The sequence below is a fragment of the Glycine max genome, chromosome 15 (genome assembly GCF_000004515.6).
Source record: "Glycine max cultivar Williams 82 chromosome 15, Glycine_max_v4.0, whole genome shotgun sequence".
In the NCBI taxonomy this organism is placed as follows: domain Eukaryota; kingdom Viridiplantae; phylum Streptophyta; class Magnoliopsida; order Fabales; family Fabaceae; genus Glycine; species Glycine max.
In genome coordinates this window covers 693563-708893 of record NC_038251.2, presented here as the reverse complement: position 1 = coordinate 708893, position 15331 = coordinate 693563, and the positions used below count along the sequence as shown (strand labels likewise).

The following is a 15331-nucleotide window of genomic DNA, read 5'->3' as shown; positions in this document are numbered from 1 at the left end:
AGAATTTGTTACATTATATTGTACCATCAATTGCATAAAGTAATTAAAACTCTTCTATACCTCGACGTTTTTCTTTCTATTTGCATCTCAATATCTATTTCGGTATAGTAATTAGTTGGTTGCAAAATAAGGACAACTCAAAAGTAGGATGTCAATTGATTGGCGAAATAACTAGTGATACGTATCAGTTGACATATTTATATTTTCACAGAATTACTTGCAATGATATGGAATTGTCTAACTTGCCCAAATAAAAATTGGGGCTAAACAATATTATAGATGACTAATACAAATAAGAAAAGAGCATTTCACCAACCATCTAAAGTATGTAGAAAATTAAGCCAATAATCTTCTACGGGATTACTTAACGTTATTTTTACTTGGGGGTTAGTAAGACAACCCACGATAATATTGTCAAATACAACTCTATTTCTCCTAATAGTATTTATTTCAAAATACAGAACTTTTACACAGATTATTCAGTCCATAATCCAAAAAAAAAAGAAAAAAGAAAATCCAACTAGCATATAATGTAGCTCTGAGGACAACAAATCAATTGTGGAAGAGCTACTTCAGCAAGCACTTTACGGATGGTTTGGTGTGGGTGGCTATTCCGTGTGCATTATGGCAATAGGAAAAAACCTTCTGCCCTGGAACTGCGGGTGTTATATAAACATGATCAAGCACAATGTTGGAGCAGCCTACATTTTGGTCACAGCTCAAATTGATTGCCTTGTCCGTCAATGATGTTCCAACAATTCCTTTATATGTTACATCACTTATCTTGATTGCTCGAGTCTAGTAATAATAATAGAAGAAAAATAACACAAAAAAGTTATTTGTCAAAGTTGTATAAATGTAATTTTTTGCGAGTAATATATTAAATTTATTATGAAAAATGGTGAAATTAGTAGGTTATGCTCTTGTGGTACCTGGTTTTGGCAGTCCGATCTATGAGGACAATAAAATTGGTCAATGATAATGGGGCTATTTGCTCGAACAAACCTAATATTTTCAAACGTGATCCTCCTAGCATATCCAGCTCCCCCCTAATGCAAAATAGAATAGAACAATTACATTTAACATAACAATTTGCACAACTCATATGTAACCAAAATTGCAAGCAAAATATCTTATATTAATAGACTTTTTAATAATCTAGTAACGTTGTTTTATTTGCTCAATTACCTGCCATGTCTTGATTCTTACTCCAGTTAATGTTTCGGTCAAAGTACAATTCTCCACATGCACGTCCTCTACAATGTCGGTATCTCCACGTGTTCCCAATGATCCAATGCTACACAAACGCAATTTCTTTCATCAGTGAAAAACTGTATTCCAGAAAGAAGGAACATGTTACGTACTGGGGAATCACACATATACCCCTAGTAATATCTAGAAAACATGTAAGGCGATTAAAAGTGAATAAATAAATAAAATTTTGACATGCATAATTGATAATTGGATTTGTAGGTTACAAAATTACATTTTTTTTTATAAAAAAGAAACACACTGAAGTTTGCATATATAGTTAAAAAAATTAATGAGGTGATACGTGACTGTCCCTAAGGAAAGTTAAAATCTAATAAAAATAACACAAATTTTGAGAACCAATATATTCTTTTAGACGCATTCCTTTCTATTGATTGCCTATAAAACAAAAACTCCTTCCTATGTAATAAAATTTATTAGAAATTATAAATTTATTAGAGTCTCAGTTATTATTTAATGAGATTCACCCATAATTTTATAATTTTTAATAAATTTTAATAAATACTAACAGAAGGTGTGTTAATAAAAATAAGCAAGAGAATACTCATTTTCTTTCTCATATTAATGTAAAGCAGAGCATTTTAGAAATCTAAACTCATTTTCATTGATTATATAGGAAGGAAATAGTTTTTTTTTTGTTTTTTTTTTTTGCACAGCATAGGAAGGAAATAGTGAACAAAGTCTGTGGTCTGTAGAAGCCAAGCTAGAGCAAATGGATATATTACCGAAGCACTAACTAACTAACCTGATACCATGGCCTGGACCACATGTTATACCAGTTATTTTGATCTTGGAGGATCCAGCACTAATAGCTATGCAATCATCACCTGCAGTTTAACCATGTAAATTTTGTTTAACTGACATTCATGTTAGGAAACAATTAATAGAAATTGAAAGATTTTACCAAAACAAGCACTGATAGCCTGTGACGTTGTGACATGCAGATATTAAGTTAAATACCTGTTGCAATAAAAGAATTAAGTACTTGAATGCCTGTTGAGCCTGAAATATCAATGCCATCGGTGTTAGGGCTTGTTCCAGGAGCAATTAGACGGATGTTAGAGATTATGCCTTTGTTGCAGCTTGTTAGAGTCACGTGGCTTCTTGCGGGATTAATGCTTGTATATCCTTTCAGTTGAAGACGATTGCATCTATTGAAAGTTACTGCCTAAACATCCATAAAAAAAGTTATAAATATAGTTCAATAATTTCCTAGATATGGTGCTGTTGTATATATTATAGTGTTTATGCTTATTAAATCTATATGATGAAAATATTTGAGAGAACAGTGTTGATTTTGCATATGTTTGGGTTAATTATATTACGTAAACTTGTTTATATATAATCAGCATTGATAGAATACAATCCATTGATAAGGTGTTTCAAGGAATATCTACGCTGTTAGATTAAGATTTAGTTATATCTCAAATGCGCCTTTTTGAAGATAAAAGTCTTTGGGGTTCAAACTTCCAAGTATAAAGTGATTCTAACTCAAGGGAAATGAAACTTGCCCACACTTTTTTATGTGTATAATAAATGTACTTTTTTTGAGAGAGAGACAATAAAATATTAGATTTTATATGAAAGATCCAATAAGAACATTTATTAAAGTTTTTAAAGCTTAAATTTATGAATTTTATCCACACTATAGGATTCAACCTTCTTCTTAGCTGATGTGAATTTCATTCACACTTATCCTCCAACCACAACATTGTCAAAAACTTAATTTACTAATTAAGTTATAAGTATATGCTTCAACAATAATTATAAGTTCTGTCTGACAAAATGAATTGAAGCACGTCTGTCTTTGGAATTTTGATTCGTTCATGGGTTCGTTGCATTTTCTATTCATGAAAAATCAATTAATTAGTGTGATGGTTATATATGTGCATCAAGAAATCACGACTAGTGAAATTTAATTTGGTAACAATTTGTCAACAATGCAGTCGACGAGTGTATGGATCAAGAGTTGTTACTTACTGTTGGTGGACGGCACGTTGCTCCCTGAAAAAGGAAAAAAATCATAAAAATTTGGCCTATATTGTAAAATAATGTAGAACAATGAATTAATTAGTCAAAACAATAGAGAGAAAAAAAAAAACTAGAACATATTTACTTACGGGTTGTGGATTTCCTACGCAAGGCTGTTGCCACCAGGCAGAGCCTCGACCATCAATGGTCCCTTTTCCACTGATAGCTAAACCATTGACGAATGAAAAGCCAAGCCATGTGTTCGTGTGGAATCCAGAATATTCCGATTTTGTTTTAGGTGCAACAATGTTCCCTGAAAGCTGAGGTCCCACAAACATGTTCATTTTTCTACTATGAAACATGACTCAATATTCCAAATGTATAGAGTATCTCAATTTAATTAATTCCTAGGAGATATCAATTTTAGTCCCTTCTATTTTGTGGATCATCACTCATTTGGCTTAATCTATACACACTGTCAATGTACTTATATCAGTTCCATTCTTCAACGCAGTTATCATGAAAGTTGGAGACAATCAACCATTGATAAAGGTTGATGATGGTACATGGATATTGTGTATTCCAAAATACTAAAAGAAAAATACCTGAATGTAGGTATAATTAGATTTGCATGGACCACTGAAGGTAGTAGGCTTCAGCAAGAATGTCCGTTTTGCTGGTATGATGAGGCGAGCTATATGTGACTTGCTCTGGCACGCGGCTTTCCACGCCTTCAGAAAGGCCTGTTGAATGTACAAAAGTTTAAGATTGTGTGTAAGGCACAGCACAGGCTTCAAAAAAACATTGGCATAAATGTGACATGGAACCGAGCAAATGAAAGAAATGATTCAAATTAATGTTATGTATGAAACACAATAGTTTTGTGGAAACTAAAATGGCGTGTGAGGTAATGATTATAATTTACTGGGGAATCATTGGTTTGTCCATTTCCAACTGCTCCATACTGCAACACATTGAAAGTAATTATTGTGCTGCTCAATCCGGGTGTAAGCACACTCAGAATCATTAACACAATGAAGAAAAACTCCTGCACAAAATTAACATTTTGCATGATATTAAGTCTTTATTAATAGGGAAAAATAGTAAGAACTTTATATAAACGAATCACGCATTATAAGAGAAGTCACTATAACACATAATACTGGCAATATTTATTGTGTTAAAGTTAATTATAGAAAGTGAATATGATAAAATGGGACACTGACAGATTCTGACCATTATATCAAACTTTGCAGTGCTCTTGAGCAACATCAAAAGATTGACACCCTCAACGTTTATGTTATATAGCATGTATGTACCCCCAATTTCTTCTTCTATATATAATGGCTACTCTATTTGGAAGCATATTTTAGACGTTAAATTATTGGCTTCTCTTTATTAATAAAATAAAACAACTACTTACGCTTCAAGTTTATAATTGTTAACAAGATTATAGTTTGGTTTGCTAATATTGGTTCAGTGCATCAATTATAATGGGGTTGCGGAAAATTAAACTGCACACAATCTAATTGGAAAACACATGGCTTATGGAGACTAAGACCTTGTTTTCGCCGTATGCACATGAAGCAAATGCACATCCCTACGCCTTCTTCTTCTGAACGTACATTATGCTTCTTCATTTACACTCAATACTCAATAGTAAACTTCAGTAAATAGATCAAAAGATTGCTAACTTTGGTTGAAAAAAAACCTCTACTTTGATTTCAAACCACGTTCTCTTTTCTTTCGATAGGAAAGTATAAAAATTTGGTCGGCTCTTCAACCAAAGATAGAAAACTACATCAGTGTAATAAAAAAATAATTAGCTGAAGAAAATACTTTTGCTTGTACCATATTTCCAAGCTACGTTGTGCGTACAAATTGATTGTCCTTGCTTTCTTGTAAAATAAGATTAGTTTTTAATTTTTTTTTGGCTCTTCCTAGTTAGCAAATTGATTGGGCCAGAGGCATTTTGGTTTAAACTAGCTTGGGCTTTGTATTCTAATCTCCATTTTTGTTACGTTCATCCTCAACTTCTCCAATTATTTTTTTTATAACAAAAGTATACTTGACAGAAATACATTTTTGGTGTATATATATATTTTGACAAAATATATAATGGAAACACAAAGAAAATATGTTTCAAGACTCAATAAACATTTACAGAAAAACTTACAAATTACTCCCTAACAAAATATTCATAAACCATAAAACCCACATTCTCGTGGGATATTTCCTTAACTGGTTCAACCCTTGTTGGTCACTTTGTCTCCAACCCTTGTTGGTCACTTTGTGCCAGTTCTTTATGATGAATTTACACATCCTAACATAACAGAAACCAATGTACTGACCACAACAGAAACATGCTTGCATCAAAGATATTTTTGTAAAAAAAAAATCCAAAAAAATGAAAGTGTGAAAACAACCAAGAAATATGATTTTTTATTTTATCTTCTCTTTAGTTCTTTAAATAATTTTATTAGAGAAGATAAGTTATATACTTACTATCATCCAATCATAAATTATTATATATGATAAACTCATGACTTTTATAATAATTACCTTATAAATCTTACTAATAATTATTTATGATTAAATAATAATATAAAACTGTTTTACACCGTTAATACATAACCATAAAACTCATTTGATTAGTATTCCAGTGGCATAGCTTTTTGCTGTCTAACAAGGGCTTTTGGTTGAGGTTGAGGCCGATTAAGTTGGGATGAATTTATTTTATCCACATTAGTGTCAACAAGTTACAAAAACTATTGCATCCTGTCTACTATGATTTGTTTCTTGACTTATGCTTCCTACAAGGCTGCAAGTTCAAGCTAAATCACAAGCTTACTGAGCTTCCACACACGCTGCCACAAAGATCATTCCATAACCTTCAATAGATAGGGAAAACAGAAAATCCATATTGAAGGCTAGAATATGCGGGGTCCAATATTCAAGTAATGATTATTCCATGATTAACCACCTTTGCTAAACTTACCAAAGATATAATAAGTCGATCAGCTCCCACTCCCAGTATACATGGCTGAAACAATGTGTCAATTGAACTAAGCCGTAAGAGAATGTGATGCTCATTTTCTTACCTGATGGTGGAGGATGCATGGTAGACACACGTGGAACTTGGAAGTTGTCAGCAGGGGTGGAAATGAGCTCAGTCAAGCCAAGTTTTACCAGGTTTGAGCTTGGCGTGAGTTGAATACGTAAAGTTTGAGCTTGATTCATTACATAGGCTTTTTTTTAAAGGCTCGGCTCGACTTACATAAAAGTCTGACTTGGCCCACGAACCTATTTAAAAACTTGCTTAAAGACGTATTTGATTAATTAATTATTTTAAAACCTAGTGAAATACTAACTAAAAAAAGAAACTTATAAAATTTTGTATAAGTAATGTACAAATCCAAAAATAATTGATAAACAAAATCATATTGAATTCAAGTTGTTAAAGCACAAAGTATATCAAAAGAAAATAAAAAGAGCATAATATTAAAAAATGTATGGATTAGAGATGATTTACACTAATATAGCCAAGCAAAAATATGTAAATTGTGTAAAAATGTCTTTACAAAGGTGAAAACGAATATAGCCTCAAAGAGAGCTGTGCTTGATCCTCAAGAGAAAACAATCCTAGAGACTTAGTCTTCCATTAATCAGTAGAAATGAAACTGTAGATTGAAGCCGAAACGAAATTGCAGAAAACAAATTTTATTCTACGTGAACAGTGTGCATGAACAGTAATGAAAACTGGAATCCTAAAATTCTAAAATTATTTTCCTCTCCAGAAAAAAAACTCCCTAAACTAAAATCTTGGTGCTGTTATGTAGGTCCTCAGCCTCAAAACTTACAAATCTATTTTAAGTTCAAGCTCATAAACGAAATAAAATAAAATCTGGATAAGATAAGATAAGATTGGATGAAATAAAATCTAGACGAAATAAAATCTGGATGAAATAAAATCTAGATGGAATAAAATCTGTATAAAATAAGATTTGATAAAATAAAGTTATTATTATTATTATTATTAGTTAAACAGACTGACTTGTCAAGCTTAACAAACTTTTTCTATGATTTAGGCTTGGTCTTTTTATCTAAAAAGACTTTTTAAAAAGCTTGAGTTTGACCTTTATAGTAAAGAAGCCGAGCCGAGCCTTACATGGGTCGAGTCAAAGGTCCTTAACAAGCTACTCAACTCATTTTCACCCCTAGTTGTCACCACTTCATTTCAGTAGGACCATATGCAATTAAGAATTCGACGATATTTTGCTTATTGAAGCATTTTGTCAAACATAAGATGGACAGGTCCCAATGCCAGCATGTGAAACGAAAACACTTTCACCATATCCTCAAATAATATGAGAAATGAATGGGTGCCGACCCTAATTAAGTTTCTCATCAAGAACCCATCAATTCAAAAAAGAAATGGAGTTTGGTTTCACCTAAATAAAAATCAACTTTCCAACGAAGAACCCATGATGCAAACCAACTAACATTTCGAGTAAGGCATGTTCTTGTTTATGACAAACAACTAAAATTACTCATGTTCCACTTTTTAATCTTCCTCGATTCATAGAAAGAGGAGGAGCTCATGCCAATTAAAAGAAACAAGCCATGTATAAAAAAGTGTCTCGAATTAAATATCACATGGTAACTTGATACATTAAAGAAGGTCCACTACAATAGATAGCAGGGTTCATATTTGGACTTGTACTTGTTTTATTGTAGTAATTTGTGATGAGAACTGAGAAGGGTACACACTACTCTAGCCTCTACTGTGCGGCAGTACCGGAGGGTAAATAACCGCGACAATAGTCAAAGCCATACCAAATATCATTAGGTATGTAAGTGTTGTAGTAAAATGTAACAGGTTGGTAGTAATAGCTGTATACGGTCACTTTCTCTGGCATCCAACCGTCGTATCCACTCCGGTATAGATACAGATAACATGTCTGGTACGTACATGGACCGTATATCTCAAATGTATCCGTAGAGCACCGCTCGAATGTACCTGAACCAGGATCATCCAGTCTTGGAACATAAACCTGCATTCATTCATTAATTGACACTTTGTAGTTGAAATTTTAAGAAACAGATCGATCTAAGCTAGCTGGGAATTGAACCTGATAGCCATAAGCATCACCAAATGCAAGACCGATGTAATCTCTGGTGTAGGAGGGAGAACTGCAGCTTGTTTTTATGCTCACCGTGTAACTACAGGAACTACCATCATTCTGTAAAAGGCATGATTTAATTTCACATGCAATAAAAATATCTGAAAAATGCTAGCTTCAGTTCAAAATTGAAATCCAAGTACCCTTTTATCTTTGATCTATCTATGTTCCTTTAGTTAAAGCAGTTAGTTAATATATAACAGTATTAGACTATATATTCGTAACTAAACTAAACTTTATAGGAGGATGATTTATGATATTTTGAACAAGGGTATTCCACTATTTGGGATATTTAATTGTAAAAGTAAAGAAACTTTGTTACCTGTGGCTTGGTTTGGTTGAGCTTGAAAAATTCGTTGGGTTGGGGTTGAGTGACTATGGAGGTTGCTGCTTGTGATGAGAAGGTGACAGCAATGATGCATAGCGTGAGGATTAAAATTAGAGCTTTCATGGCTTAATCCTTCTTCACTTTGCAACCTTGTTGTGTTGTGTCTGTGTTTGAGGGGAGAGAACGAGGAACACCTCTGTCTTGGACAGCTTTTATTATCACACCCGGACAAAGGGTAGGTCGTGCTTTTAAGTTCTATAATTAATTGGATTAGTACATTATTTAATGTTTATGTTTAACAGATCTTTTTTCTAACTGTATTGTAATGACAATTATAGCTACATTAACTGTATGTCTATAATTTTTCATAATTTAAGTAATTACAAGGTCATAAATTAAAAATATGAGTGAAATGATCAATTACTGAATTAATTAAGGGAAATATTTGGCATCAAAGGCTTCCTTATGATAAACATTACAACTTGTCATCTCCATATTTGATTTGAATACTTTTAGACCACAACTATACTTTCAAGGAGGAAATCTTCCTCAAATAGGGAATATTCACAAGATAATGAGGTTAGTTCTTTCCTTTTTTTTTTTATACAAGATCTAAATTTGATATCTTCATTAAAAGAAAATTAAATATGTATCACTTAAGTTAATCATATGTTTGTATTTGGGTTTTTTTTTTAATTTTTAAATTAATTATATATTAATAAATACAACATAAACTAATTACTATAAACTAATTTAAGCACATTTACTTATTCAAAAATTGCAATTGACTTTTAACTACTTAATAACTAGGAATGTAATAAACCAAAACATTTTATTAGGTCATATTTATTTATTAAATAAGTTAGTTTAATTTTTTTACATACTTTTTAAGTAAAAGACTCGTATTTAAGACATTTAAAAGCCTCCTAAACCCAATAAGTTGATTTTTTCAAAAGGCAAGCCACTAAGTTGGTTTATTTAAATAAAAATAAATAACATATTATCATTATAATGTTTTGGATTTATGTAATTGTTAATGTATTTTAAAGTTTAAACTCATCAATGTGCTTATAATTTTAAACAGATTTTATTATCAAGTAATTAGTTTATTTAGAGGAGTGAAATCTATTTTATAAATAAACTTTCTGGTTAAATAAACAAATAAAGTCTAGAACCTAACTTTAAAAATAGGACAGCATCAAGTTTTATAAGACTTGGTTTATAACTTGACCCCGTTGTTTGAATAAAACAATGTAGCATATATAGTGAAGGTGGATTATACGATACAACAAGTGGTGTCAATAATGAGTTATTGTTTTAACCATTTATGTCTTTTTCTTTTGTCTCGGTCAAGTAACAATTTATATTAAATTTCTTTTAGTACTTATTTTTAAGTATTCTCACACTCTTAAGGTGCGAAGCTAATCGTGTCCATAAGAATTTGATATGTTCTTCCCAATATTATGTTTACATTTTCTATTTGATAAATTAAAATTTATTTATCACATGAGTTGTCGTATGTGCACAGTACAATATATTTTTATAGTATAAATTAGACTATACAACTTGAAAAAAAAAATCTTGATCTTGTTACTCTCTCTAAGTAAACGTTTTTAATATTATCTTATTTCCTTGGAAGGTATGTTTCATACATTATCATCACAATAAGTCAAAAAGTTTTTCTCTTGAATATTTTAAACTATCATCCTTTTATATTTATTTGTGTACTTGATCTTCTTAATTTTTATCTCTTTTAATATACTCTCGTTTATTTCAATCTCAATTAAATTTTAATATTAAAAAATATCAAAAATTGAAAATAACCTCATATTATACTGATTGTAAATTCAAAATCTAATTTATATATTCAAGTAAATTTTTATTATTATAAATTTTAATTATAATACTATATAATTTATATATTTAAAATTATTTATTTTTTTATAAAATTTAATTGCATAAAAAAATGGTAAAATTGAGGGACGAAAGCCCTTTAATTATATAAAATCAAACGTTTATCACATAAAATCCACATGAATTTGAAAAAGAAAAAAGAAACCGAACTGTGCTAACATTTTGTTTTAGATTGTTGATGAAGTATTATTTTATTTGGCCTCGCCAAACGCGTGTCTTAGAGTACAAATTTACAAGCCCACGCATTCCTCGCAATCCACATTTTTGCAGTCATGCCATACAGCGTCAAAAGAGTTACTACACCTCCCAAGACCCAAGTCCTAATAGATGCGGATTCAGAAAACAATTAACAAAAGAGTTACTAAATAAATAAATCTTAGAATAAAATATTAATTTAATCCTTAAAATATATATTATCAGATAATTTGGTCTTTTATATTGCAAAGAATATCAATTTAGTTAGCACTATCAATAATTTAGTCTTTAACTACATGAAAAGTATTTATAATTCCTAACTTTTAATAAATATCAATTGATTTAATATCCGAGATTGATGTAAATAAGTTAATTTAGTCTCTAACATTAATATGCATTACAGATCAAATTGAGTAACAATTGTTAACAGTTGAGGAAAGTATATATACATATATATATATAGAGAGAGAGAGGGAGTATCATCGTAGGAACAAAAAAAAGGATTCATCCAAATCCAACAAAAGCACAATGCACAAGATAGAATAAAATAAAAATTTGATGGCAGAAAAAAAATGTTAAAAATTAAGAAGGGTAATACAAATGTTGGCCCAGCAAAATCCTTGCCTCGCTACACTAAGGAAGAAAGCTCATATGTAGAGGTTTGCCTGACCGACAATTGTTGGAAATAAACTTAAGTGCCTTGCCACTCCCAGTTGCAAGATGCTGAACAACTAACACAGACTGCAAGTTGTATAATGAGTACTTTTGAACTTCTCATTTAGAACTCAGTTGGAGGCTTTAACCTGACCAATCTTTTGATTCTATCTTTTTCTGTATTTTCCAAATATCCCTTCAAAAGACACATGGAAAATGTCAAGCACATCATCAAGAAAAAAAAACTCCACTCAACTATGGAACACAACCAGCAGAAGTACCGATGTTGCATAAAGATAAATTTGTAAGACATCAATAGTTTTGGAATAAAAAGAAAAACATATGATGACATACACTGATAGGATTCAAGAAGTTATGAAGTTAGTTAGGAAGGGCAAGGGCTTAACTTAAATAGTAGGAAGGGCAAGGGCTTAACTTAAACAGTAGGAAGGATAGGATGGGAAAGGAATTCAGATTTGTTAGTATTTGGGAACTAAACATTTGCTCTGTTTTAGAAAGGGGGACACCCATGAAGAAGGATTCTCTCATTTTCTCTTTGTTGTCATTCAAAATTCAATAACAGAAGCATTTTTACCTTTCTTTCTGTGTTGGTTTCTCTCTCTCTCTAAATTCTTGAATTTTATTTCAGATATACCACATGAATGTCAATGTCATCAATCAATGTGTCCCAGAATCAAGTAGAATGAGTAAACTAAGAAATAATTCAAAAATTTATCTCTTTTTTTAGTAGACATTGTCCAGAGCATGTATCCTTACCTTCCATACAATTTCATCCAAGCACAAACAAATTCTTCCATATTTATCCAGGAAAAGACGTTCACTTGGGGGCTTCCCACATACATCCTTCACAGCTGAGGTTATCACAAAGATCACTTCTGACACTGGAGAAAAACAAAATATTAGTAAATAGTACTGTTGATGTAAAACACTTAATAGCTCTAGAACATTCATTTTTCAGCTCTGGGTGAAATCACAATATGTTTGACATTGTTAAAAAAGTTGATTATACTATGAACAAAATAACTTTTTCATTAAATATTTAGATTTTTCTTTTTCATGGTAAGTCCGACAAAACTTGAATTCCAAACCAGTTCACTTGATTGCTAGTTTTTCTTCTCTAAAATGTAATGTCATACTTTTGAAATCACACCGATACCTTTCAATAGCTAATAATTCCTTCTGAAATCCCCCTATCATCTCACTTTTTATATCCTTTTTTTTCTCAAACATAACATTTTATTTCTAACGTAAATACATCTTTATGTTCCCAACTTACATGTAGCTACCTAAATAAAGGATCCCATTCTACTCATGTAGTCAGTTGAGACAAAAGAACTAGATTCCAACCACAGAATTCAAACATCGCCTTGACACCTTCACCATCTCAAAATAAAAAAGAACTGAAAGTTATGAACCATTACCCCTTAGCCAGCACTACAATCTCAAAACAAGTGAGCATATTCAATTTCAAGCATCAACCACAAAGATGGCTCATTCTATATTATTTTGCAGCAAATGCAAAATATAGGTGCAATTCCATATTAAAGCATCAACAACTGAGATGATTCATTTCTTTACATTTATTTTATCATCATCAAATATAGAATATTGGTTCAATGAATACGTACAAGCAAGTTCATCATACTCTTCCTTCCCCACAACATATATGCTGACATCCCCAAGTACTGTGTATACAATGTAAACTGACCTGATAGAGATAAAATGTACAAGTAAAACATTATACCAGCATGTACCCAAAAAAGGAAAAAAGAAAAAAGAAAACCTGCATCATCTCATAAAGATGAGACAGAGCATTTTCTAAAACAAAGGAATATGAATGAACAATAGTTGGTGATGAAGAAAAACAGAAAATTTAGAGAAACTTTTATCAACTAAAACTTCTAAACTGCTAAAATTCATGTAACAAGTTTGCATGTCAGTGGTTAGCTTCCACTTCTAAGTTTCATTTACAATTTTTCCATTAATGATGACATTGTCTTAAAATATCCTAGTAACTAATGTTATCCAATTTGTTCTCACTTTTTGGACTAAAAAAAATACAAAAGTCAAATTATGCAAAGCCTATCATAGTTTTTACTTTTTAGCTTTTACTGATAAATGATAATGATTCAGGTATACAGGTTCATCTGCCCCATTTCCTTGTCTGCTACATCCCTAGCAACCAAAGTTCAATCTTCCTTCACTAGTTCAGAATCAAATATTCACAGAATGCTCTCGGGTAAGGTATACATACATAGATCACATATAATGGCAGAACAGTATACTCACTTATGGCAAGCAACTAGGAGTTCTTCATTTTTTACACCCTTAAGATTGTCAGCTCCTAGTTTAACCAAGAAAGAACGCCAGTGTAGACGCTCCTCTGCAGGAACTCCATGAAAACTGCAATCACAAAGCCACTGGGGGTTCAGTTAATCAAAAAGTTAGAACCAAGACCAAGTTTCTATTTTTAGTATGCAAGTAGATCAGAGAAAGAGCACACAAGAAAACTCCCTATTTTCTCCTTCAATCTGAATAGAAAACGAGAATTATTAAATGTTTCTCGAATTAAACAACAAGTTTTGAATGACATTTCAATCCAAGTAGAAAGTGAGGCATAATCACCCCATTGTACACCCTTTCGCAATCCTCGACTGGAAACTCGACTCCTCGGGCATGACGCCGGTAAAACGTGTTTTGGTGCAATGGGAGGGTCTTCCTCCGGAGGAGGCGTCCTGGGAACTTTGGGACGACTTACGTGATCTTCACAACCTTGCGGACAAGGTTGTTTTCGACGAAGGGGGTGTTGATAGTAACATAGCAGATCAACCCTCAGTTACAAACAGGCCCAAGTGAGTGAATAGGAAGCCAGCATACCTGCGGGACTTCGTATAAGTGCTTGCAGGCTCGCGGCCTCAGTCATTGACTCGCGTTTGACTTGAAGAACCTTCCAGAATTCCAGAATCCGTTATAGTACCTAGTTAGTTAGGATTCAGTTAGATTCTGTTAACTGAAAAACTATAAATGTAATATGAAAGGGAAATAAAGGATATCAGAAAAAGCTTATCTCTCAGACTTATCTTCTTCTCTTTCCCTTCTCTTTAGCTTAGGACCGTATCAGTTTTCTAGTTTCCCACGTAGTTGAGTTATTAATTTTGGGCACGAAACGAAACTAACCAAACAAACCCTACTCATGTTAGCATCAAAAGGGATTATCAAAATGTATACACATCATATCTAATATCAAAATTTAGAAGTATCAGAATTTCCAAAGCATCCAGAAGAAACAAATCAAGATTCGCAGAACATCATAAGAAAATTGGTAGGTATAATAGAAATCAGAAAGAAGAAGATAAAATGAAATGGGAAGAAAGAAAACGCACCGTTCGATGAGGATATTGCCCTCAACGTTGGCAAACAGAACAGCCAGTATCATTGTCTCGTCTCCTCCCTTCTTCAAAACCAAACTGATTCTCTCCTACTCGACTTTGCGTGTTCAACTTCAATTAATTGACTCCGTACCTTTTCTATTAGGTAAATAGTCATTCATGCTTAATATGAAAATTTTAAATTTAATTATTGTATGAGTAAAAAATACATATATTATAATTCATTTTCAAATTAATTTTGAATATTATAAATTAATAATAAAATAATTTTACAAACTCAAATATAAGATTAATTTATCTATTTTTTATATATTATTTAGAGGATTAAATTTATACTTTTTTATCTTTCATCGATTAATTTATCATCGCATTACACTTTCAGGCAAAGTTATGAAATTCGATCT

General features: G+C 31.8%; 3 protein-coding genes across 6 annotated transcripts; all 3 read right to left on the bottom strand.

The window, feature by feature from the left end:
• Positions 1-167: 167 nt before the first annotated feature.
• Positions 168-4549, bottom strand: LOC100787465 (probable polygalacturonase At1g80170). The gene is made up of 10 exons (XM_003546002.5): positions 4480-4549; positions 4169-4291; positions 3849-3986; positions 3393-3563; positions 3253-3276; positions 2233-2440; positions 2018-2099; positions 1189-1297; positions 933-1049; positions 168-798 (listed from the first exon to the last, which is right to left on the bottom strand). Exons 1-10 carry the CDS (start codon positions 4513-4515, stop codon positions 568-570), a joined length of 1239 nt encoding a protein of 412 aa, XP_003546050.4. The 5' UTR covers positions 4516-4549; the 3' UTR covers positions 168-567.
• Positions 4550-7774: 3225 nt separating this feature from the next.
• LOC100527202 (uncharacterized) lies at positions 7775-8974 on the bottom strand. The gene is made up of 3 exons (NM_001249418.3): positions 8749-8974; positions 8376-8486; positions 7775-8297 (listed from the first exon to the last, which is right to left on the bottom strand). Exons 1-3 carry the CDS (start codon positions 8875-8877, stop codon positions 8025-8027), a joined length of 513 nt encoding a protein of 170 aa, NP_001236347.2. The 5' UTR covers positions 8878-8974; the 3' UTR covers positions 7775-8024.
• A 2319-nt stretch (positions 8975-11293) lies between these two features.
• LOC100781055 (TSET complex member tstD) lies at positions 11294-15067 on the bottom strand. 4 transcript variants are annotated; one of them, XR_003264799.2, is made up of 6 exons: positions 14922-15067; positions 14416-14710; positions 13828-13941; positions 13167-13246; positions 12295-12419; positions 11294-11713 (listed from the first exon to the last, which is right to left on the bottom strand). XR_003264799.2 is itself a non-coding variant. In XM_006597059.3 (6 exons), the coding sequence occupies exons 2-6, from the start codon at positions 14214-14216 to the stop codon at positions 11642-11644; spliced, it is 444 nt and encodes a 147-aa protein (XP_006597122.1). In that variant the 5' UTR covers positions 14217-14710; positions 14922-15066; the 3' UTR covers positions 11404-11641. The 4 variants fall into 4 exon arrangements, 2 of the variants coding, with proteins under 2 accessions (XP_006597122.1, XP_006597123.1); XR_001385258.2 differs by having other exon boundaries at positions 13828-13958; positions 14164-14710; positions 14922-15061; XM_006597059.3 differs by having other exon boundaries at positions 11404-11713; positions 14164-14710; positions 14922-15066.
• Between the last annotated feature and the right edge of the window lie 264 nt (positions 15068-15331).